This window comes from Bufo gargarizans, chromosome 7 (assembly GCF_014858855.1).
Source record: "Bufo gargarizans isolate SCDJY-AF-19 chromosome 7, ASM1485885v1, whole genome shotgun sequence".
In the NCBI taxonomy this organism is placed as follows: Eukaryota; Metazoa; Chordata; class Amphibia; order Anura; family Bufonidae; genus Bufo; species Bufo gargarizans.
In genome coordinates, this window is record NC_058086.1 from 135157772 (window position 1) to 135183484 (window position 25713).

The 25713-nt window shown below is 47.5% G+C and overlaps 1 protein-coding gene across 1 annotated transcript in view; it reads right to left on the reverse strand.

The window, feature by feature from the left end:
* OLFM3 (olfactomedin 3) overlaps nucleotides 1–25713 on the reverse strand; it is a 203627-nt gene that overhangs the window by 30699 nt on the left and 147215 nt on the right. Inside the window, exon 3 of the mRNA XM_044302423.1 lies at nucleotides 19653–19808. Coding sequence (XP_044158358.1) covers nucleotides 19653–19808 — 156 coding nt within the window. The remainder of the gene's footprint in view (nucleotides 1–19652; nucleotides 19809–25713) is intronic.

Below are 25713 nucleotides of genomic sequence, written 5' to 3' on the forward strand. Positions count from 1 at the left end.
GTCCATTTTCATAAATTTAGGCCCAGCACCCAGGCAGAGGAGAGAGGTCCCGTAACAGAGGATCTGGCTTCATGTCAGCAGAGAATCAGTCTGCATGTCATAGCAGAGAATCAGGCTTCACGTCAGCCACCACTGCAACAGTCCATTGTCATAAATTCAGGCCCAGCACCCAGGCAGAGGAGAGAGGTCCCGTAACAGACAATCTGGCTTCATGTCACCAGAGAATCAGTCTGCATGTCATAGCAGAGAATGAGGCTTCACGTCAGCCACCACTGCAACAATCCATTGGCATATATTTAGGCCTAGCACACAGGCAGAGGAGAGGTTCATTCAACTTTGGGTAGCCTTGCAATATAATGGTAAAATGAAAATAAAAATAGGATTGAATGAGGAAGTGCCCTGGAGTCCAATAATATATGGTTATGGGGAGGTAGTTAATGTCTAATCTGGACAAGGGACGGACAGGTCCTGTGGGATCCATGCCTGGTTCATTTTTATGAACGTCAGCTTGTCCACATTGGCTGTAGACAGGCGGCTGCGTTTGTCTGTAATGACGCCCCCTGCCGTGCTGAATACACGTTCAGACAAAACGCTGGCTGCCGGGCAGGCCAGCACCTCCAAGGCATAAAAGGCTAGCTCTGGCCACGTGGACAATTTAGAGACCCAGAAGTTGAATGGGGCCGAACCATCAGTCAGTACGTGGAGGGGTGTGCACACGTACTGTTCCACCATGTTAGTGAAATGTTGCCTCCTGCTAACACGTTGCGTATCAGGTGGTGGTGCAGTTAGCTGTGGCGTGTTGACAAAAGTTTTCCACATCTCTGCCATGCTAACCCTGCCCTCAGAGGAGCTGGCCGTGACACAGCTGCCTTGGCGACCTCTTGCTCCTCCTCTGCCTTGGCCTTGGGCTTCCACTTGTTCCCCTGTGACATTTGGGAATGCTCTCAGTAGCGCGTCTACCAACGTGCGCTTGTACTCGCGCATCTTCCTATCACGCTCCAGTGCAGGAAGTAAGGTGGGCACATTGTCTTTGTAGCGTGGATCCAGCAGGGTGGCAACCCAGTAGTCCGCACAGGTTAAAATGTGGGCAACTCTGCTGTCGTTGCGCAGGCACTGCAGCATGTAGTCGCTCATGTGTGCCAGGCTGCCCAGGGGTAAGGACAAGCTGTCCTCTGTGGGAGGCGTATCGTCATCGTCCTGCCTTTCCCCCCAGCCACGCACCAGTGATGGACCCGAGCTGCGTTGGGTGCCACCCCGCTGTGACCATGCTTCATCCTCATCCTCCTCCACCTCCTCCTCGTCCTCCTCGTCCTCCAGTAGTGGGCCCTGGCTGGCCACATTTGTACCTGGCCTCTGCTGTTGCCAAAAACCTCCCTCTGAGTCACTTCGAAGAGACTGGCCTGAAAGTGCTAAAAATGACCCCTCTTCCTCCTCCTCCTCCTCCTCCTCCTGGGCCACCTCCTCTTCCATCATCGCCCTAAGTGTTTTCTCAAGGAGACATAGAAGTGGTATTGTAACGCTGATAACGGTGTCATCGCCACTGGCCATGTTGGTGGAGTACTCGAAACAGCGCAACAGGGCACACAGGTCTCGCATGGAGGCCCAGTCATTGGTGGTGAAGTGGTGCTGTTCTGTAGTGCGACTGACCCGTGCGTGCTGCAGCTGAAACTCCACTATGGCCTGCTGCTGCTCGCACAGTCTGTCCAGCATGTGCAAGGTGGAGTTCCACCTGGTGGGCACGTCGCATATGAGGCGGTGAGCGGGAAGGCCGAAGTTACGCTGTAGCGCAGACAGGCGAGCAGCGGCAGGATGTGAACGCCGGAAGCGCGAACAGACGGCCCGCACTTTATGCAGCAGCTCTGACATGTCGGGGTAGTTGTGAATGAACTTCTGCACCACCAAATTCAGCACATGCGCCAAGCAAGGGATGTGCGTCAAATTGGCTAGTCCCAGAGCTGCAACGAGATTTCGCCCATTATCACACACCACCAGGCCGGGCTTGAGGCTCACCGGCAGCAACCACTCGTCGGTCTGTTGTTCAATACCCCGCCACAACTCCTGTGCGGTGTGGGGCCTGTCCCCCAAACATATGAGTTTCAGAATGGCCTGCTGACGTTTACCCCGGGCTGTGCTGAAGTTGGTGGTGAAGGTGTGTGGCTGACTGGATGAGCAGGTGGAAGAAGAGGAGGAGGAAGCCGAGAAGGAGGAGGTGGCAACAGGAGGCAAAGAATGTTGCCCTGCGATCCTTGGCGGCGGAAGGACGTGCGCCAAACAGCTCTCCGCCTGGGGCCCAGCTGCCACTACATTTACCCAGTGTGCAGTTAGGGAGATATAGCGTCCCTGGCCGTGCTTACTGGTCCACGTATCTGTGGTTAGGTGGACCTTGCTACAGATGGCGTTGCGCAGTGCACACTTGATTTTATCGGATACTTGGTTGTGCAGGGAAGGCACGGCTCTCTTGGAGAAGTAGTGCCGGCTGGGAACAACATACTGTGGGACAGCAAGCGACATGAGCTGTTTGAAGCTGTCTGTGTCCACCAGCCTAAATGACAGCATTTCATAGGCCAGTAGTTTAGAAATGCTGGCATTCAGGGCCAGGGATCGAGGGTGGCTAGGTGGGAATTTACGCTTTCTATCAAATGTTTGTGAGATGGAGAGCTGAACGCTGGCGTGTGACATGGTTGAGACGCTTGGTGACGGAGGTGGTGGTGGTGGTGTTGGTGGTACATCCCCTGTTTGCTGGGCGGCAGGTGCCAACGTTCCTCCAGAGGCGGAGGAAGAGGCCGAGGCGGCAGCAGCAGAATAGGCCGAGGCGGCAGCAGCAGAAGAGGTAGCAGGGGGAGCCTGAGTGACTTCCTTGGTTTTAAGGTGTTTACTCCACTGCAGTTCATGCTTTGCATGCAGGTGCCTGGTCATGCAGGTTGTGCTCAGGTTCAGAACGTTAATGCCTCGCTTCAGGCTCTGATGGCACAGCGTGCAAACCACTCGGGTCTTGTCGTCAGCACATTGTTTGAAGAAGTGCCATGCCAGGGAACTCCTTGAAGCTGCCTTTGGGGTGCTCGGTCCCAGATGGCGGCGGTCAGTAGCAGGCGGAGTCTCTTGGCGGCGGGTGTTCTGCTTTTGCCCACTGCTCCCTCTTTTGCTACGCTGTTGGCTCGGTCTCACCACTGCCTCTTCCTCCGAACTGTGAAAGTCAGTGGCACGACCTTCATTCCATGTGGGGTCTAGGACCTCATCGTCCCCTGCATCGTCTTCCACCCAGTCTTGATCCCTGACCTCCTGTTCAGTCTGCACACTGCAGAAAGACGCAGCAGTTGGCACCTGTGTTTCGTCATCATCAGAGACATGCTGAGGTGGTATTCCCATGTCCTCATCATCAGGAAACATAAGTGGTTGTGCGTCAGTGCATTCTATGTCTTTCACCGCTGGGGAAGGGCTAGGTGGATGCCCTTGGGAAACCCTGCCAGCGGAGTCTTCAAACAGCATAAGAGACTGCTGCATAACTTGAGGCTGAGACAGTTTCCCTGGTATGCATGGGGGTGATGTGACAGACTGATGGGGTTGGTTTTCAGGCGCCATCTGTGCGCTTTCTGCAGAAGACTGGGTGGGAGATAATGTGAACGTGCTGGATCCACTGTCGGCCACCCAATTGACTAATGCCTGTACCTGCTCAGGCCTTACCATCCTTAGAACGGCATTGGGCCCCACCATATATCGCTGTAAATTCTGGCGGCTACTGGGACCTGAGGTAGTTGGTACACTAGGACGTGTGGATGTGGCAGAACGGCCACGTCCTCTCCCAGCACCAGAGGGTCCACTAAAACCACCACGACCATGTCCACGTCCGCGTCCCTTACTAGATGTTTTTCTCATTGTTATGGTTCACCACAACAACAAATATATTATTTGGCCCAATGTATTGTATTCAAATTCAGCGGGATATAAATTTGAGGCCTAGTATTTAGGCGCTGGGTGACCGGTATGGATTTAGTGACAGAATTAGACTTGGAAATGCACAGAAGCGTGTGTGTGAAGTTATTCTGAATGACCCTATGTGCACCTTGAATATTATATACCCTTTTTGGGATAGATTTCAAATAGCTCTGATATAGCAGGAACCACTAAATTATGAAATTGCTAAATTGGGAATTGTATTTCAACCCAGAACAAAAAATGTGTGATCTGACGGACACTAAATATCTTGCCCAGCAACAACAGTACAGCGGTAACGAGAGATTTAGCAGGATATAAATTTGAGGCCTAGTATTTAGGCGCTGGGTGACAGGTATGGGTTTAGTGACAGAATTAGACTTGGAAATACACAGTAGAGGGTGTGTGTGAAGTTATTCTGAATGACCCTATGTGCACCTTGAATATTATATACCCTTTTTGGGATAGATTTCAAATAGCTCTGATATAGCAGGAACCACTAAATTATGAAATTGCTAAATTGGGAATTGTATTTCAACCCAGAACAAAAAATGTGCTTTGACGGACACTAAATATCTTTCCAAGCAACAACAGTACAGCGGTAACGAGAGATTTAGCAGGATATAAATTTGAGGCCTAGTATTTAGGCGCTGGGTGACAGGTATGGGTTTAGTGACAGAATTAGACTTGGAAATACACAGTAGCGGGTGTGTGTGAAGTTATTCTGAATGACCCAATGTGCACCTTGAATATTATATACCCTTTTAGGGATAGATTTCAAATAGCTCTGATATAGCAGAAACCACTAAATTATGAAATTGCTAAATTGGGAATTGTATTTCAACCCAGAACAAAAAATGTGCTTTGACGGACACTAAATAACTTTCCCAGCTACAACAGGACAGCGGTAACGAGAGATTTAGCAGGATATAAATTTGAGGCCTAGTATTTAGGCGCTGGGTGACAGGTATGGGTTTAGTGACAGAATTAGACTTGGAAATACACAGTAGCGGGTGTGTGTGAAGTTATTCTGAATGACCCAATGTGCACCTTGAATATTATATACCCTTTTAGGGATAGATTTCAAATAGCTCTGATATAGCAGAAACCACTAAATTATGAAATTGCTAAATTGGGAATTGTACTTCAACCCAGAACAAAAAATGTGCTTTGACGGACACTAAATAACTTTCCCAGCTACAACAGGACAGCGGTAACGAGAGATTTAGCAGGATATAAATTTGAGGCCTAGTATTTAGGCGCTGGGTGACAGGTATGGGTTTAGTGACAGAATTAGACTTGGAAATACACAGTAGCGGGTGTGTGTGAAGTTATTCTGAATGACCCAATGTGCACCTTGAATATTATATACCCTTTTAGGGATAGATTTCAAATAGCTCTGATATAGCAGAAACCACTAAATTATGAAATTGCTAAATTGGGAATTGTACTTCAACCCAGAACAAAAAATGTGCTTTGACGGACACTAAATAACTTTCCCAGCTACAACAGGACAGCGGTAACGAGAGATTTAGCGGGATATAAATTTGAGGCCTAGTATTTAGGCGCTGGGTGACAGGTATGGGTTTAGTGACAGAATTAGACTTGGAAATACACAGTAGCGGGTGTGTGTGAAGTTATTCTGAATGACCCTATGTGCACCTTCAATATGATCTACCCTTTTAGGGATAGATTTCAAATAGCTCTGATATAGCAGAAACCACTAAATTATGAAATTGCTAAATTGGGAATTGTATTTCAACCCAGAACAAAAAATGTGCTTTGACGGACACTAAATAACTTTCCCAGCTACAACAGGACAGCGGTAACGAGAGATTTAGCAGGATATAAATTTGAGGCCTAGTATTTAGGCGCTGGGTGACAGGTATGGGTTTAGTGACAGAATTAGACTTGGAAATACACAGTAGCGGGTGTGTGTGAAGTTATTCTGAATGACCCAATGTGCACCTTGAATATTATATACCCTTTTAGGGATAGATTTCAAATAGCTCTGATATAGCAGAAACCACTAAATTATGAAATTGCTAAATTGGGAATTGTATTTCAACCCAGAACAAAAAATGTGCTTTGACGGACACTAAATAACTTTCCCAGCTACAACAGGACAGCGGTAACGAGAGATTTAGCAGGATATAAATTTGAGGCCTAGTATTTAGGCGCTGGGTGACAGGTATGGGTTTAGTGACAGAATTAGACTTGGAAATACACAGTAGCGGGTGTGTGTGAAGTTATTCTGAATGACCCAATGTGCACCTTGAATATTATATACCCTTTTAGGGATAGATTTCAAATAGCTCTGATATAGCAGAAACCACTAAATTATGAAATTGCTAAATTGGGAATTGTATTTCAACCCAGAACAAAAAATGTGCTTTGACGGACACTAAATAACTTTCCCAGCTACAACAGGACAGCGGTAACGAGAGATTTAGCAGGATATAAATTTGAGGCCTAGTATTTAGGCGCTGGGTGACAGGTATGGGTTTAGTGACAGAATTAGACTTGGAAATACACAGTAGCGGGTGTGTGTGAAGTTATTCTGAATGACCCAATGTGCACCTTGAATATTATATACCCTTTTAGGGATAGATTTCAAATAGCTCTGATATAGCAGAAACCACTAAATTATGAAATTGCTAAATTGGGAATTGTACTTCAACCCAGAACAAAAAATGTGCTTTGACGGACACTAAATAACTTTCCCAGCTACAACAGGACAGCGGTAACGAGAGATTTAGCAGGATATAAATTTGAGGCCTAGTATTTAGGCGCTGGGTGACAGGTATGGGTTTAGTGACAGAATTAGACTTGGAAATACACAGTAGCGGGTGTGTGTGAAGTTATTCTGAATGACCCAATGTGCACCTTGAATATTATATACCCTTTTAGGGATAGATTTCAAATAGCTCTGATATAGCAGAAACCACTAAATTATGAAATTGCTAAATTGGGAATTGTACTTCAACCCAGAACAAAAAATGTGCTTTGACGGACACTAAATAACTTTCCCAGCTACAACAGGACAGCGGTAACGAGAGATTTAGCAGGATATAAATTTGAGGCCTAGTATTTAGGCGCTGGGTGACAGGTATGGGTTTAGTGACAGAATTAGACTTGAAAATACACAGTAGCGGGTGTGTGTGAAGTTATTCTGAATGACCCAATGTGCACCTTGAATATTATATACCCTTTTAGGGATAGATTTCAAATAGCTCTGATATAGCAGAAACCACTAAATTATGAAATTGCTAAATTGGGAATTGTACTTCAACCCAGAACAAAAAATGTGCTTTGACGGACACTAAATAACTTTCCCAGCTACAACAGGACAGCGGTAACGAGAGATTTAGCGGGATATAAATTTGAGGCCTAGTATTTAGGCGCTGGGTGACCGGTATGGATTTAGTGACAGAATTAGACTGGGATATGGCCAAAAAATAACCACACTATTGCTGGTTAAATGCACTTGGTGACGGGCGCAGCTTGCCCCTGATGTAGTATATGGCCAAAAAATGAACAGACTATTGCTGGTTAAATGCACTTGGTGTCACAGCTTGACCAACCACACTACTGAGGGTTAAATGCACTTGGTGACGGGCGCAGCTTGCCCCTGATGTAGTATATGGCCAAAAAATAAACAGACTATTGCTGGTTAAATGCACTTGGTGTGACAGCTTCACCCTGATGTAGGCTTTAGCCAGAAAACAACCACACCATTGAGGGTTAAATGCACTTGGTGACAGGCGCAGCTTGCCCCTGATTTTGTATATGGCCAAAAAATGAACAGACTATTGCTGGTTAAATGCACTTGGTGTGACAGCTTCACCCTGATGTAGGCTTTAGCCAAAAAACAACCACACCATTGAGGGTTAAATGCACTTGGTGACAGGCGCAGCTTGCCCCTGATTTTGTATATGGCCAAAAAATGAACAGACTATTGCTGGTTAAATGCACTTGGTGTGACAGCTTCACCCTGATGTAGGCTTTAGCCAAAAAACAACCACACCATTGAGGGTTAAATGCACTTGGTGACAGGCGCAGCTTGCCCCTGATTTTGTATATGGCCAAAAAATGAACAGACTATTGCTGGTTAAATGCACTTGGTGTGACAGCTTCACCCTGATGTAGGCTTTAGCCAAAAAACAACCACACCATTGAGGGTTAAATGCACTTGGTGACAGGCGCAGCTTGCCCCTGATTTTGTATATGGCCAAAAAATGAACAGACTATTGCTGGTTAAATGCACTTGGTGTGACAGCTTCACCCTGATGTAGGCTTTAGCCAAAAAACAACCACACCATTGAGGGTTAAATGCACTTGGTCGCAGCTTGTGCTGGCGCACCACAAGACACAAAATGGCCGCCGATCACCCCAGAAAAATGTGACTGACAAACGGTCTGGGCAGCCTAAAAACAGTGAGCAATTGAGGATCAGCAGCTCAATGATCCACAGCTGCAGATCGATCAGTTAATCAAGTCCTTTGGAGGAGTTAATCTGCCTAATCTCGCCCTACTGTCGCAGCCGCAACCTCTCCCTACGCTAATCAGAGCAGAGTGACGGGCGGCGCTATGTGACTCCAGCTTAAATAGAGGCTGGGTCACATGGTGCTCTGGCCAATCACAGCCATGCCAATAGTAGGCATGGCTGTGATGGCCTCTTGGGGCAAGTAGTATGACGCTTGTTGATTGGCTGCTTTGCAGCCTTTCAAAAAGCGCCAAGAAAGCGTCACAAAAGCGCCAAGAAAGCGACGAACACCGAACCCGAACCCGGACTTTTACGAAAATGTCCGGGTTCGGGTCCGTGTCACGGACACCCCAAAATTCGGTACGAACCCGAACTATACAGTTCGAGTTCGCTCATCCCTAATGGTAACATTTAATTATTTGTGTGTTATTAGTTTAAGCAGACTGTGATTGTTTATTGTTGTGACTTAGATGAAGATCAGATCACATTTTATGACCAATTTGTGCAGAAATGCATATCATTCCAAAGGGTTCATATACTTTTTCTTGCAACTGTAGATACCATTCGTATATGATCTATACCTTATAGATACGAATAAACTGTTTTTGTGGTCATTTTTCCCCCCCTGCAACAGCCAGATATTTGAGTGCCCTCCACACTCTTTACATTTAGAAATATATCTATGTAGAACTACATCATACAAGGGTTTGTGGAAAACTGGGTGACATGGTAATGGCTGCTATAAGTTTTTTGCTACTTTTTGGAACTCCAACATATGTTCACGCAGAAATAAATAAACCAAATATTAAAATACTTTACATGAAAGGCAACCCAGAGAAGAGTGTTCTCAATAGTGTCTTGATTTTTTGAGAAATGCTTTTTAGGTTGCTGTCATATATAGTTTTTTGGTGTGCGCTTTTTTTCCCCTAACCAGTGCATGCAAAAATGCACTTGTAGCGCTTTATTAGGTGTTTTTGAAGCATTTTTAGTTTAAGGCCTCTTGCACGCGAACGTACGCGCCCGGTGGTTGTGCTGCGGCCTGCAAAATGCGGGGCACAATGCACGAACATCGTCCTTGGGGCAGCCGCAGTGTATCGCGGACCCATTCACTTTAATGGGCCCGCGATCCGGCCGTTACACAAAAAGATAGGATATGTTCTATCTTTTTGCGGAACAGAAGTACGGGACGAAACCCCACGGAAACACTCCGTAGTGCTCCCGTAGGGTTCCGTTCCATGCTTCTGTTCCGCATCTTCAGATTTGCGGACCTATTCAAGTGAATGGGTCTGCATCCGTGATGCGGAATGCCCACGGACCAGCACCCGTGTATTGCGGATCCGGAAATGGGGTCCGCAATACAGCAACGGGCGCACTTGTTCGTGTGCAAGAGGCCTTAGGCACTTTTGTAAGGATTATGGGGCACATTTATTAAGACCGTCATTTTATACCTGGCGCAGGTCGGGCAAAGTCGCAGATAGTGGCGCAATTAACCGTTGTACTGATATCTGCGCCTGAAATATTCATAATTTTGTTGTATTTAAGCATAGTAAATTACCCCCTATGTTTAAAGTTTTTTTTCTAGTTTTTATCATTTGTGTTTTTGCTGGCATTTTTTGCTGCATTTTTATGTTAAAAACACAATCTCTAGATGTTACACAGAAGTCTTTGGGAATTAGTAAATGGGGCACAAACATTTTTATTCTAGTAGCTTTTTTTTTTACACTTGAGGTGCAATTTCGGATCATTGACATTCTTTTCAAATAAGAACATGCTCTGGGTATGGCTTTTTTCTTTCATTTTCTACCGTTTTGCCTCATAGATTTCCATTGGTTTTTTATCCTAGTTTAAAAAACACAAGTGGCAATGTGTGTTGCATTGTTTAACCCTGCAGTGATGTATATTTGTGTTGTCGTAGTAGATGGGGGTCAACAGCTCCTGAAGCTCTCCTGCACTAAAAACAAACTGCGGTTCTTAGCACAGACTCTTGCTTCACAGCCATGGTTAGAGGTAACGCCTAAGCTGGCTGTTAACCCTTTGATTGCCACTGGGTTTGGAGTTAGGTTGCTCAGTGATCTAATAAGAGATTGGGGAAGCAATCTGCAGTTAATCCTGAGGACCTATGAAGGTCCTAGGGCTGTCTGTCTGGTTATACTGCTGTTAGGGCACACTGGTGTTTTCTTAACTGCAGCCTGTCTCATAGTGATACAGGATATAATAGTAGCATAGAGGAGTATGCTAATACAATATACATTTAAAATGTATTTAGAAATAAATTTAATAAAAATACAACATAGAATGCTGTAAAAAACTTAGAAAACAAAATCACCATTATAAAATACATTTTATTGTGCACACAATAAATAAAAAATACTACTAGAATAAACTTATCAGGTACCGTAATTTAGTGTGAAACAGAAATAGCATTTCTGCAGCAATTTTTTTTTATATATATTTGTGGTCGTGGCTAAAATACGAACTTGGGCAGTGCACCTGCCTAGAACCTAAACCGTCTGGTGTGTGCCTGGAGCCGGGTACGAGAGCAGCCTAAAAGGGGGCTGCCCTAAAGGAGGACCCTTGGAATGAAGGGAATGGGTGGGTGGGTCCATGAACCGCAACGCCTACTAAGGTGAGGGAAGAGGGGTTTATAAAGGCTCAAGACCCTTCCACAAATGCAGGCTGAATTTCAGCCTTACCAACTTGTGGTCGTGGCTAAAATACGAACTTGGGCAGTGCGCCTGCCTAGAACCTAAACTGGCTGGTGTGTGCCTGGAGCCGGGTATGAGAGCAGCCTAAAAGGGGGCAAAAAGGAAATCAACATAGTTAAGGTAGAAGACTTTATTACCTTATAATTAGAGTTGAGCGGACACCTGGATGTTCGGGTTCGAGAAGTTCGGCCGAACTTCCCGGAAATGTTCGGGTTCGGGACCCGAACCCGATCCGAACTTCGTCCCGAACCCGAACCCCATTGAAGTCAATGGGGACCCGAAATTTTCGGCACTAAAAAGGCTGTAAAACAGCCCAGGAAAGGGCTAGAGGGCTGCAAAAGGCAGCAACATGTAGGTAAATCCCATGCAAACAAATGTGGATAGGGATATGAATTAAAATAAAAATAAAATAAATAAAAATTAACCAATATCAATTGGAGAGAGGTCCCATAGCAGAGAATCTGGCTTCACGTCACCCACCACTGGAACAGTCCATTCTCAGATATTTAGGCCCCGGCACCCAGGCAGAGGAGAGAGGTCCCGTAACAGAGAATCTGGCTTCATGTCAGCAGAGAATCAGTCTGCATGTCATAGCAGAGAATCATGCTTCACGTCAGCCACCACTGCAACAGTCCATTGGCATATATTTAGGCCCAGCACCCAGGCAGAGGAGAGAGGTCCCGTAACAGAGGATCTGGCTTCATGTCAGCAGAGAATTAGTCTGCATGTCATAGCAGAGAATGAGGCTTCACGTCAGCCACCACTGCAACAGTCCATTGGCATATATTTAGGCCCAGCACCCAGGCAGAGGAGAGAGGTCCCGTAACAGAGGATCTGGCTTCATGTCAGCAGAGAATTAGTCTGCATGTCATAGCGACAGATTTAGCTGGATATAAATTTGAGGCCTAGTATTTAGGCGCTGGGTGACAGGTATAGATTTACTGACAGAATTAGACTTGGAAATGCACAGTAGCGTGTGTGTGAAGTTATTCAGAATGACCCTATGTGCACCTTGAATATTATATACCCTTTTAGGGATAGATTTCAAATAGCTCTGATACAGCAGAAACCACTAAATTAGGAAATTGCTAAATTGGGAATTGTATTTCAACCCAGAACAAAAAATGTGCTTTGACGGACACTAAATAATTTGCCCAGCCACAACAGTACAGCAGTAACGACAGATTTAGCTGGATATAAATTTGAGGCCTAGTATTTAGGCGCTGGGTGACAGGTATAGGTTTACTGACAGAATTAGACTTGGAAATGCACAGTAGCGTGTGTGTGAAGTTATTCAGAATGACCCTATGTGCACCTTGAATCTGATATACCCTTTTAGGGATAAATTTAAAGTAGGCCTGATACAGCAGAAACCACTAAATTAGGAAATTGCTAAATTGGGAATTGTATTTCAACCCAGAACAAAAACTGTGCTTTGACGGACACTAAATAACTTGACCAGCCACACCAGTAACGACAGATTTAGCTGGATATAAACTTGAGGCCTAGTATTTAGGCGCTGGGTGACAGGTATACGTTTACTGACAGAATTAGACTGGGATATGGCCAAAAAATAACCACACTATTGATGGTTAAATGCACTTGGTGTGACAGCTTGACCAACCACACTACTGAGGGTTAAATGCACTTGGTGACAGGCGCAGCTTGCCCCTGATGTAGTATATGGCCAAAAAATAAACAGACTATTGCTGGTTAAATGCACTTGGTGTGACAGCTTCACCCTGATGTAGGATTTAGCCAAAAAAACAACCACACCATTGAGGGTTAAATGCACTTGGTGACAGGCACAGCTTGCCCCTGATGTAGTATATGGCCAAAAAATAAACAGACTATTGCTGGTTAAATGCACTTGGTGTGACAGCTTCACCCTGATGTAGGATTTAGCCAAAAAACAACCACACCATTGAGGGTTAAATGCACTTGGTGGCAGCTTGTGCTGGCGCAACACAAGACACAACATGCCAGGAAGCCACGGAAGCCGCTCCAATGCGGAAGGAATGGCCGGATATAACGCCGGGGCCAAACCCCAAGCCAGCAGCAACCGTGCGGATGGGGCTGATGAACTGCATCGCGGTGAGAGCGCCATCGATATGTGGTAGTAGAGGGCTGTGAGGTGGAGCATCCTGGAGGGCGAGCATGAGCTGGCCAAACACCTGTACCGGGCACCATTTATTACCAGTCAGGAAAAACTGAACCTCCACCGGGGGGCCTGTTTGGCTAGTCTTGGTGGACATTAACTTCAGCGTGTAATGGTCTTGATTCCGCACCAGCCGTTCTCTGTGCAGACTGCACCGTCCTGCCGTACTGCAAGTGAACTCGTCTGGCCTAAGGAAGCCGTAAAAGCCCAAATACATGGCAGCTTTAAAGACCAAGCTGGAGAAGGGCCCAAAAGGAGCACCATCCAGGGCTGAAGACAATCTCTGGAACATCTCCCCAGTGACGCCCTGTCTACGGGACAGGGGATTGGGCCTACGCTTCTGGACCCCTCGCAAGGTGGCCTTAATCGCGTGCGCAGAAAAAATGGACCCGCCCCCTGGGTTGCGGAGCATGGTGTGGTGTTGGACGCCCGCCAGGTACAACTTAATGGTATTGTAGGAGAGATGTAACTCGTGGTGACAATGGGCAATGAAGGCCATGATGTAAGGAATGTCCGCCTGTCACGGCCATGGCTATGACCGTGACTCTCTATCCGCATGCGGTTGTCTGCGGTTTCGTGTAGGTTAAAACCACAGGTGAGGGCCGCTGGCGTGTGGCCTAACTTGTGGTTGCCGCGGGCAACCCGTTGTCTCATGTGTATGTGCAGCAGCAGTCTGAGCGTGGCTAGGCAGCGTGCTGCAGTAGCATGCGGTCTCACCTGACTCCCTTTTTGTTAGGTGTGTGTGTTGTGTGCACGGTGTATTATGTTTTGTGTGCACTTCCCCTTATATGTGTGTTTTCCCTTCTGTGTACTGGAAGGGTTAACTTCCTTCCCAGTGTGTGTGATGTCACTGGGTGTGGTTGACCGGTGGGTGTGGCCTTTGGGCCTATATAACCTCTCTCTGTGGCAGGGCTCAGTAGGTTGCTGCAGCCTTGCTAGCTGGAGCAGCCTCCTGTGTTTTTCCATCTGCCTGTGAGAGCCACCACTGTGGTCATACTGTCACGGCTGAGGATGGGGGAAACCCTCAGCCGTGAGATGCCAGGTGTTGGAGTGGCTACTCGGCCATGAGGCCACAGGTTAGGGATCCAGTCAGCAGGGCTGTGGCAGGTTGGTGAACTTCTGTTCGCCTGCCATTTCCGTATTGCTGTTTCTGTTCCCCTTTTCCCAACAGCTTGGCCATTGAGGCTCCTGCTCCTCCGTGTCAAGGAGGAGTAGGTCGTCTTACCCAGCTCCTAGCGCAGGGATCTGCGGAGGGTAAGATAGGGCTCCGAGGTTCCTGCGCATGGGCCCTCCTACCTTAAAGGTCGGCCCATGCAGGTTAGGAGTTAGGGTCAGGGTAGGGATGCTGTAGGAGGTGACCTGCTCCCTATCCTGTGGCCTCATGGCCGAGTAGCCACTCCAACACCTGGCATCTCACGGCTGAGGGTTTCCCCCATCCTCAGCCGTGACAGTATGTCACACACACTTAACAAAAAGGGAGTCAGGTGAGACCGCATGCTACTGCAGCACGCTGCCTAGCCACGCTCAGACTGCTGCTGCACATACACATGAGACAACGGGTTGCCCGCGGCAACCACAAGTTAGGCCACACGCCAGCGGCCCTCACCTGTGGTTTTAACCTACACGAAACCGCAGACAACCGCATGCGGATAGAGAGTCACGGTCATAGCCATGGCCGTGACACCGCCCTGCGGGTGCAGACGCGAGAAACTCCTGGAAAGTTCTTGGGCCTGAAAGATAGTTCCTGGTCGTATTGGGGGCGAGGGACTGCTGCGCCAGGTCTCTTGCTGGAATGACGAGCATGCCTAGTCCATTGTCAGGGAACTGAAAGCCGGGGTGGGATATCTGAGCGGCTCGGCCTCCGGCATGACCTGAAAAAAGAGTGTGAAATTAAACCGGGATAGTGCATCAGCTGCCACATTTTGCTGACCCAGAGTGTGGCTACAATGCACATTAAAGTTGTGTGACAAGGCCAGCCAAACCAGCTGGCGCAATAGTGCCATGATTTTGGGGGACTTGGCCCTGCCCTTGGCTAAGATGTCGAGGCCTGGTTGTCTGTCACGAACATCACTGGCAAGTTAGCCCAGAGGTGACCCCATGCCTGGGCTGCTGCAACAATGGGGTACAACTCCAACAGGGAGGAGGTGCGGATGGACTCGGCCTCCTCTAGGATAGAAGTGGGCCAACGGTCCGCTAGCCAACGGGGACCCCAAATAGCTGCGTAGCCGCAGGATGCAGCGGCGTCCGAAAAAATAGTCGAGCAGGAGGGAGACCAAGGAGACACAAAAAAGGGGACGCCGTGCCATCAGGACAGGAACAATTCCCACATGGCCAGGTCTGCCATGGCCTGGTCGTCCAACCGGATGACGCTGTCCTGCTCTGGCGCTGAGGGAAGAAGCTGGAGCAGCCTCGACACGAAAGTCCTCCCCTGGGGCATGATCCTAGAGGCAAAATTGAGCCGCCCCAGAAGAGATTGCAACTCGACTCTAGTGAGGCACCCCGTGGAAGCCGTCTGGGAAATGACCTCCCGACACTGAGCAAGTTTCTCTTCCGGGAGGCTGGCCTGCAATAGAACCGAATCCAGGATGATGCCCAGGAACGAGACCCTCGTGGCGGGACCCTCAGTCTTTGACTCCGCGACCGGAACAGCCAGACCTGCGGGTCCTCCACGACTAGAAAGTCATCGAGGTAGTGGATGACTGACCGGAGGCCCCCGTGATGGACCAAGATCCAATGTAGCGCCTTGGCCAGTTGGTCGAATAACCAGGGGCAACTCTTGGATCCAAACGTGAGTCTGTTGGCGAAAAAATACCGCCCGGACCACTCGATGCCGTAGAACTGCCACCACTGAGGTTGGATGGGAAGGAGCTTAAACGCATCGGCAATGTCCACCTTTGCCAACCAAGCGCCCCTACCATGCAACAGGATGGCCTGAATTGCGTCGTTCACTGAGGAGTAACGCATGGCAAATTCCTCCGAGGGAATCAGGGAATTAAGGCTAGGGATTCCGGAAACATGAGGGGTGAACAGGTCATAAATCAACCTTTTTTTTGGTATTTTTCTTTGATACTAAGCCTATGGGGTTGATGCGCCATGAAGCAAACGGGATGAGCGGGAAAGGGCCTATGAGAAACCCTTTAGCCACCTCCGACTGGAGCAACTCGCTAGTTGCTGGAGGGTCCAGGGTGGCTGACAGCAGATTCCTGCCTTCCCAGGGAACCTGTGGCAGCATGATGAGCCCTGTGTGGAACCCCTGGCGGAAGCCTGCCAACAGGAATGCCACAAAGTCCTGATCATGGTGATCCTGAAGTTGCGCCGTCAAGAGGTCCACGTTGATGTAGGCTAGTCAGGACCCTTTAGCAGACTTTTTGGGGCAGGTGGAACTTGGATGGGCCCTGAAGCACAGGGAGCAGACGTGGAGGGATCTGCAGCTGGCATAAGAGCACCCCCCTGAGTTGAAATTATTACAGACCTGGCTTCTTCCCAAGTAGACAATGGGTCTGCCCAGTTTGTCAGTGGAGGGGTTAGACGGAAAAGACCCGGAGGTTCCCGGGAGGGCCCTGTCCTGAGACGGGTGGGCTCTATTTGGGCACCATTCAGAAGAGTGGAAAATTGATTGACACGTCGCACAGTTGGGTGCCCTGAGGCCAGCGAAGTGACGACAGAAGAGCTCCGTGTCAATTAAAGACCAGCTGGTGACATACTGGAATTGCGCCAACGCTGCCACCGCCTTAGCCGAAAAGGAACGATGGTAGTCGTAGAAGGCTGGACCACCATACTTGTGCCCCAGGTCAGTGACCAGGTACAAGTAGCTGTCCAGCTCTTCTCTCCTCTCCGGCTGTGCGGTGCAGATGATCTATCTGAAGAGGCTGAAAGCCAAGACAAACTCAGGGATTATCAACTTGCGGTTAAGCCACGAGTCCTTGGCCCGGAGGACCACAGACACATCCCCACAGTTGATCACCCTGTTCTCGGGTACGTCTTGAGCGGCAATGAGGATTGACGCCAGGTTGACATCCTTCCCTGCCAGAATGTCTCTTTTGAGGTTGTCGAGAATGAAGTGTGAGGGGGACACCTGGGGAATGGGCCTTGGCGTACCTGGAGCCAGCCAACCCGATGTAGATGGTGCAATCAGCAGGACGGGTGCCGGGGGAGCCATGGGTGGCCGGGATTTTAGCTCCGATACCCTTGCCCGAACGTCTGCTACCGAGTCGACCAAGGAGTTTAGGGTCGATTGTAGCTGCACCAGTGACAACTGGATGGAGGACGCCTCCTGCTGCACTGCCGAAGTGCTGGGGCTGGTCATTAGAAGCTTGTACAGCTCTGCCTTTCTTGCGGTGGCCGGGTGCGGGATGCCTCTTCGGTTCAGCTCTGCCAATAGCTTTGATATGGTCCAGCTCCGAAGGGATGATGGACCCGCCTGGCCTGACATGACCGAGCCGGAGACGGACAGGCCGTCCTCCATATCCGAAGCTCGAGACATGGCAGCGCTGTTAGAAAACAAAAGGCGTGACAAATAAAGGAGAAAAAAAACAAACAAAAAAACGAGAGGGTGATGACAGAATGGTATTCGAAGTGGTGCATGACAGAGAAACACGTACCGGAATAAGAACCCGTAGGACGGCTTAGTCGAACTTGACCTAGCCGGACAGATGAAGGGACAATTAAAAGCGTGAACATGATCTGACAGGTACACTGACGGAGTCAGTGCGAACTTACCTGTATAGGACCGATAGGAATGGAAAATAGGAAAAAACCCTGCAAATAAAGTAACAGGCGAAAATTTGAAAGTGCAGAGGAAACGGGTGACCTCATACCTGTTAGAACCAGGTGAACTGGCCAGGATGGGGCGCACCCCTAGGCCAAGTAACCATCTGAGCGCATCGGACCGGATACTTGACCAGAGAGAGTCGCCTGAGCGTACCAGGCGGTTGACAGAAGAAAAGGCGCGTAGCCATGAGATAGAGGCTGCGCGTATCAGCGGCCCACGGAGGGAGGCAGACTGACATGGTAACCTTAGAGCCATGGAAAGCAAAGAACGACCAGGGGAGCAGCCGAAGGATGGCCCCGTAGAAAGACTCGGATAAGTCAAAGGACAGGTGCGTGAAACCCATGTGTTAGAGAAGAAAACATGAAGACCTGGGCGTACCAGGAATGTACCGTGCCCTGGGCGAACCAGGGGAGACAATGTGACAAGACCAGAACCGTGACAAGACCACCGACAGTGCCCTGGAGACAAACTAAGCGGCTATGACATGACGACAACAGTGGCCTGGGCGAACCAGGAAGACAAGACAATCCTGGGCGCGACCAGGTGTCAGAAGGTGCGACAGAAGCCGAGCGAATCCTGCGCAGGATATCCACCCTGCTTGTTTTTTTTTTGTTTTTTTTACAGTTTTTTTTTTATTTTTTTACCGTGACCACCATGACAGGGATGGCCGGACTGGGGGACTCATGCCCAGGGGGCCCACCCCTAGCGGGGGCCAGGGCCGCGCAGCAACCTAGAGATCCTATATCCCTCATGAATGGATGTTTGGCAGCAGTCTGGCTACCAGCTTGTGTGGTCTAATGAGTGAAGGACTGTAGAGGGACCCATGGGTGGTATGGAAACCTATGTGAAACAATGAATGCGAGGAGAAGCCCGACAAGTACTAGTTATTCCTCCCCCCCTTTACTCTCAGGCCTGGCTGCCTGTGTGCCTGCGCTCCACGTGGAATGCAAGCCGACACAGTAGCCAAGGAGCCCAGCCAGGGGGTGAGTGACAACATTACATGCGCCGTAAGGCATGTGCGTTCCACCCTGGAACGCACGTCTCCATGCGCCGTCCTCGTGGCAGAAGGAGCGAGCCGGCCAACTTATATGTACCTAGGCACAATGCCCAAAAAATAATAACATTTCTCCTGCATAAAGCAAGGCCTCAGATAGCTATGTATAAAATAAAAAAGTTATGACTACTGAAATACAGTGAGGCAAAAATGAAAAAATAAAAAATAAAAAATATCCAGGTCCTTAAGGCATTTTTGGGAGTGACCATTAAAGGGTCAATGGCATTCTTGCATGTATTTTTTATTTTATTTTTGCATACTGTTCTAAGATTATATTGGGATTTATACTTTCCTATAAAAATACAAGACATTCAAAAAACTCCATGAAAGAATGGATGTGCTCAAACACACTGTTTGGTCAAAAATGCCACACACATCTAAAAACGGTCAGACATTTTTGAATGCTTTTTTTTGGCAAAAAAAAAACCCATACAAAAATCTGTGTAGTAGTACCCTTAGGAAGAACACGCTAAGCAAGTTTACTTATGATCACAAATTATTTTGGTTTGCAGGCTTTTCTGAATAGTGTTGAGTAACCTGTGCTCTTACCTGAAAGTGACGTGTCAGAAGTGTTTTACGATCTTCCTCAATTTGCCTAAATTTGGACCGAAGGCCCTTCATCTGAGTCTCCATCTTCTGCACGTACTGGAAGTCCCTCTGTGTGCGCAAGTTTAACACTTCTATGGATTGTGACATGTTCTGCACCTAAACAATTGGGAAATCATATTTATTAATGTAATCTTAATGAAAGTGAACACTTCTATATTCTAACAGATCAATTTATGCTAAGTAAAGCTGACAATACAGATAGATAAGACTGACAATCTTGTAGAAAATCTGATTTTATATAGGAATAAAACTAGGTCCAAGAGGCACGTCGCCACTGTAGGCAATTATTAGCCGCAGCGAAACAGATGACAATGTCCATATCTGACTAGAAGAAAGCAAGCAAGGGACCGGAATGGATGGATGAGCGGGTGCCAGTTTGTAGTAAGGCAGTATCGGGGAGCAAGTACTGTAAGTCATAGGTGACATAGGCTCCCTGGAAAATAAGCTAAAAGTTCATTATTACTGGAAACACCTTGTATGGGCAAGATTAAAAAGTGGATTGAAAATCTGCTGCAGACAAAAGTGAGGTCCTGTTCACATTATTAATCTAACCCTAGGTTCACATTTCCATTTTACAGTAAATGTCTACGAAACGAAAAACAAAGAAAAAAAAAAACGTTAGGCCCCGATTCGTCATATAATGCACTACAACAACACCCAACAGACTCCATTGTCTATTATGTGAAGCACCGGGTTTCCATTGAGTAGGCCATCATTCAGCATTCTGGACCTTATTTGTCCTGGATTTTTCCTGGAATCTGAAATAGAGGTACCATGTGCTACTAGTCTTCATCCTAAACAGGTTATTAAAATGTATCTGTTGGTGAGTTCCTTCAGACAATGTCACGGCTGAGGATAGGGAAAACCCTCAGCCGTGCGATGCCAGAAGATGGTAGGTCGCTACTTGGCCAGGACCACAGAATTAGGGAGCAGGTCACCTCCTAACGCGTCCCTAATCTGACCCTGACTCCTAGCTACATGAGCCGACCTTGAAGGTAGGAGGGCTCATGCTCAGGAACCTCGCATCCCTACTCACCCTCCGCAGATCCCTGAGCTAGGAGCTGGGTAGACAGCCCGTTTCTCCTGGACGCAGATAAACAGGAGTCTAAAGTGGCCAAGCTGCAAGGAGATAGGAACATGAACAGCCTATGGATATGGCAGGAGGATGAAAAGTCCTTCCACACCTACCTGCCCCAAACACACAGACTGGATCCCGTGCAATACAAGCTAGTGTCCACACCCAAACATAAATGGACACAGCACACACACAAACACACAGGAACCCAGATCCATAGGTGCATAAAATATGAAAGAGAAAAGAACATCAACTATACATCATGTATAACATTTTATGACCACAAGGATGGCCCTCACTGGCAGATGGTATTAGAGACCAGGAGGGTGCCTCCAGCTTACTACAAGGCTGGAGTACCCCTCAGACTACTGATCTTAACTGAGGCTTTATAGCCCATGTAGCCACATCCACACACAGACACACCCAGTGCACACACACTAGCAAGGAAGTTAACCCTTCCAACACAAGGCAAGGGAAGAAGGCCACATAAAGGGGAAGTACGCACATATACACACACTTCACCTGTTGCCACAGGCAACGGCATGCGTGGCAACCATGTCCTGGGGATCAGCCAGGAGGCCGAGACACTGCCACCACATGCAAACAACACCAAACGTAGTCACGGCCAACCAAGTGAAGGAAAATGTCACTACGCAAACCATAGGCCGTGACACTCTCACCCCTCAAAGCCCCCTCACCAACACAAAAGGGAAAACAAGTGTGGGACCCCAAACAAGGAAGGGAGTAGGGGGGGGAAGAAGAAGAATCTGTGTCAGCGAGTCTCCCCAGAACTGCTGCCAGCCCCTGGAACAACACACAGGGACCAGGGTGCTGACTGCCAGCCTCTGGAACAACACACAGGGACCAGAGACCAGCAAAGAAACAGCCCGGAGAGACCGCACTGAACACTGCGTCCACTCTCAGCAAACGGTTCCCACAAAGTCGCTGCTAGCATGCATCCTCTCCCACCACACACTAAAGCCAGTCCAACAAGGACTGCAGCTAGCCACACCGACAAAGGTGAGAGTACCTCTGAGACGTGGACGAGGAGAGACCCAACCACTAGTGTCAGTTCACAGACACTGCAGCAACAGCCACAGAGAACTGCACAGTATCAGGGTTCCCCTTTCACCCTCCCTCCGGAGGATAAGCATGTGTGCCAGAAAGCAGCAGGCACCACATGCTGCACCCTCTTCTGAAGGCTATGCCACGTGAGGAGCCTTTGTGGTCATACTGTCACGGCTGAGGATGGGGAAAACCCTCAGCCGTGCGATGCCAGAAGATGGTAGGTCGCTACTTGGCCAGGACCACAGAATTAGGGAGCAGGTCACCTCCTAACGCGTCCCTAATCTGACCCTGACTCCTAGCTACATGAGCCGACCTTGAAGGTAGGTGGGCTCATGCTCAGGAACCTCGCATCCCTATTCACCCTCCGCAGATCCCTGAGCTAGGAGCTGGGTAGACAGCTCATTCCTCCTGGACATGGAGAAACAGGAGTCTAAAGTGGCCAAGCTGCAAGGGGATAGGAACATGAACAGCCTATTGATATGGCAGGAGGATGAAAAGTACTTCCACACCTACCTGCCACAGACACACAGACTGGATCCCGTGCAATACAAGCTAGTGTCCACACCCAAACATAAATGGACACAGCACACACAAACACACAGGAACCCAGATCCATAGGTGCATAAAATATGAAAGAGAAAAGAACATCAACTAAACATCATGTATAACCTTTTATGACCACAAGGGTGGCCCTCACTGGCAGATGGTATTAGAGACCAGGAAGGTGCCTCCAGCTTACTACAAGGCTGGAGTACCCCTCAGACTACTGATCTTAACTGAGGCTTTATAGCCCATGTAGCCACACCCACACACAGACACACCCAGTGCACACACACGAGGAAGGAAGTTAACCCTTCCAACACAAGGCAAGGGAAGACGGCCACATTAAGGGGAAGTACACACATATACACACACTTCACCTGTTGCTGCGGGCAACCATGTACTGGGGATCAGCCAGGAGGCCGAGACACTGCCACCACATGCAAACAACACCAAACGTAGTCACGGCCAACCAAGTGAAGGAAAATGTCACTACGCACACCATAGGCCGTGACAGACAAAGAGAACTTGCAACCAATATCGGGATTACATGCAGAAAAATGAGTTCAGACAGCACTCCAATTGAAATGAATCATGTCTTTATTACTCCAGTCGAGGATAGTGCATTACAATGGCAGTTTTCTTTATTTTCATGACTATGAAAATTGTAGATTCACACTGAAGGCATCAAAACTATGAATTAACACATATGGAATTATATACATAACAAAAAAAGTGTGAAACAACTGAAAATATGTCATATTCTAGGTTCTTCAAAGTAGCCACCTTTTACCTTGATTACTGCTTTGCACACTCTTGGCATTCTCTTGATGAGCTTCAAGAGGTAGTCACCTGAAATGGTTTTCACTTCACAGGTGTGCCCTGTCAGGTTTAATAAGTGGGATTTCTTGCCTTATAAATGGGGTTGGGACCATCAGTTGCGTTGTGGATAAGTCAGGTGGATACACAGCTGATAGTCCTACTGAATAGACTGTTAGAATTTGTATTATGGCAAGAAAAAAGTAAAGAAAAACGAGTGGCCATCATAACGTTAAGAAATGAAGGTCAGTCAGTCTGAAAAATTGGGAAAACTTTGAAAGTGTCCCCAATTGCAGTCACAAAAACCATCAAGCGCTACAAAGAAACTGGCTCACATGCGAATCGCCCCAGGAAAGGAAGACCAAGAGTTACCTTTGCTGCGGAGGATAAGTTCATCCGAGTCACCAGCCTCAGAAATCGCAGGTTAACAGCAGCTCAGATTAGAGACCAGGTCAATGCCACACAGAGTTCTAGCAGCAGACACATCTCTAGAACAACAGTTAAGAGGAGACGGTGTGAATCAGGCCTTCATGGTAGAATATCTGCTAGGAAACCACTGCTAAGGACAGGCAACAAGCAGAAGAGATTTGTTTGGGCTAAAGAACACAAGGAATGGACATTAGACCAGTGGAAATCTGTGCTTTGGTCTGATGAGTCCAAATTTGAGATCTTTGGTTCCAACCACCGTGTCTTTGTGCGACGCAGAAAAGGTGAACGGATGGACTCTACATGCCTGGTTCCCACCGTGAAGCATGGAGGAGGAGGTGTAATGGTGTGGGGGTGCCTTTCTGGTGACACTGTTGGGGATTTATTCAAAATTGAAGGCATACTGAACCAGCATGGCTACCACAGCATCTTGCAGCGGCATGCTATTCCATCCGGTTTGTGTTTAGTTGGACCATCATTTATTTTTCAACAGGACAATGACCCTAAACACACCTCCAGGCTGTGTAAGGGCTATTTGATTTGATCGGTTTGGGGTGAGCTGGACCGCAGAGTGAAGGCAAAAGGGCCAACAAGTGCTAAGCATCTCTGGGAACTCCTTCAAGACTGTTGGAAGACTATTTCAGGTGAATACCTCTTGAAGCTCAAGCTCATCAAGAGAATGTCAAGAGTGTGCAAAGCAGTAATCAAAGCAAAAGGTGGCTACTTTGAAGAACCTAGAATATGACATATTTTCAGTTGTTTCACACTTTTTTGTTATGTATATAATTCCACATGTGTTAATTCATAGTTTTGATGCCTTCAGTGTGAATCTACAATTTTCATAGTTATGAAAATAAAGAAAACTCTTTGAATGAGAAGGTGTGTCCAAACTTTTGGTCTGTACTGTATATATAGAGTCATCCTTGGGGGTATCCCCACTGTTAGCCTTCTGACAGTGTATGGGGATACCCCTGTACATTTAAAATGTTTTCTGTTTCTACATTTAAATTTGGAGAATTAAATGACTTGTACATGTACAGTCTATGGGAGCAGCAATCAAATGATTGCATGTTAGAATCCCCAAGGGTGACTTAAAATAGGTGAAAAAAAGTTTTCAAAACTATTAAAAAAAAAGTTAAATTGGCCCCTTTCCCCATATTAACAAAACTAAACAATAAAAAATAAAGATCATTGTCATTGTGGTGCACAAAATGCCTGTACTATTAAAACATAAATGTATTTATTCTGTTTGGTAAACTCCATAATGACAAAAAATCTAAACTACAGAAGAAAAAAAAATGATCAAAAAGGCATATTCCAAAATGGTATCAATAAAAAATACAGATTGCCCCACAAACCCCCACCTACTTAGCATGGCCACACCTTCTGCTAGTTTGGCTCCGCCTACAACATAGGGCAACTTCTATGATTTTTTCCAGGGCCACTTTGAGTTCCCAATCCACCCCTGGCGGCCGTGATACAGTTGGGTTGTGGCAGCGTTGTGCTCAAGAACCGTGCGGCCATTTAGCCACAGCTTTTCATTTAACTAATGAAGACAGCACGGTATAGTCGTTCTTCGTTGTTAAGCGCCCCGTGTTATTGAAGGTGCTGTGCGGCGATTAACAATGAAGACTGATTATACAGTGCAGTCTTCTAATTGGCAGTGCAGTTCTTGGCTGCAGCACGGACACAATTCGACTATATGACGGACACTCTGTGTTGCTGTACCGTAAGGCACTATCTTTGGCTGCAGTGAGAAAGAAATTATTAATTGCAATTGGAGTGCTGTCGAAAGTCATTTTTCTGCATCTGAGTTACAAGGTTTTTAGGTGGAGTATTGTAGGACCAGAACAGGACGAGCACCCTACAAAAGTCCTAAATTAGATGAGTGCTGTGGCAGATATATTTATATATAGGATACCAAGTTTATAATCAGGAAAAACATCATTACCTAACAGTTTTAATGCCAGCGGTTATCATAAAGGGTTATCAAAAAGGCTTAATAGATAGAGCCATTACTATCTCAGAAAGCAGACCTAGACAGAATCTCTTATCTAATTCACAGTGCAAGAA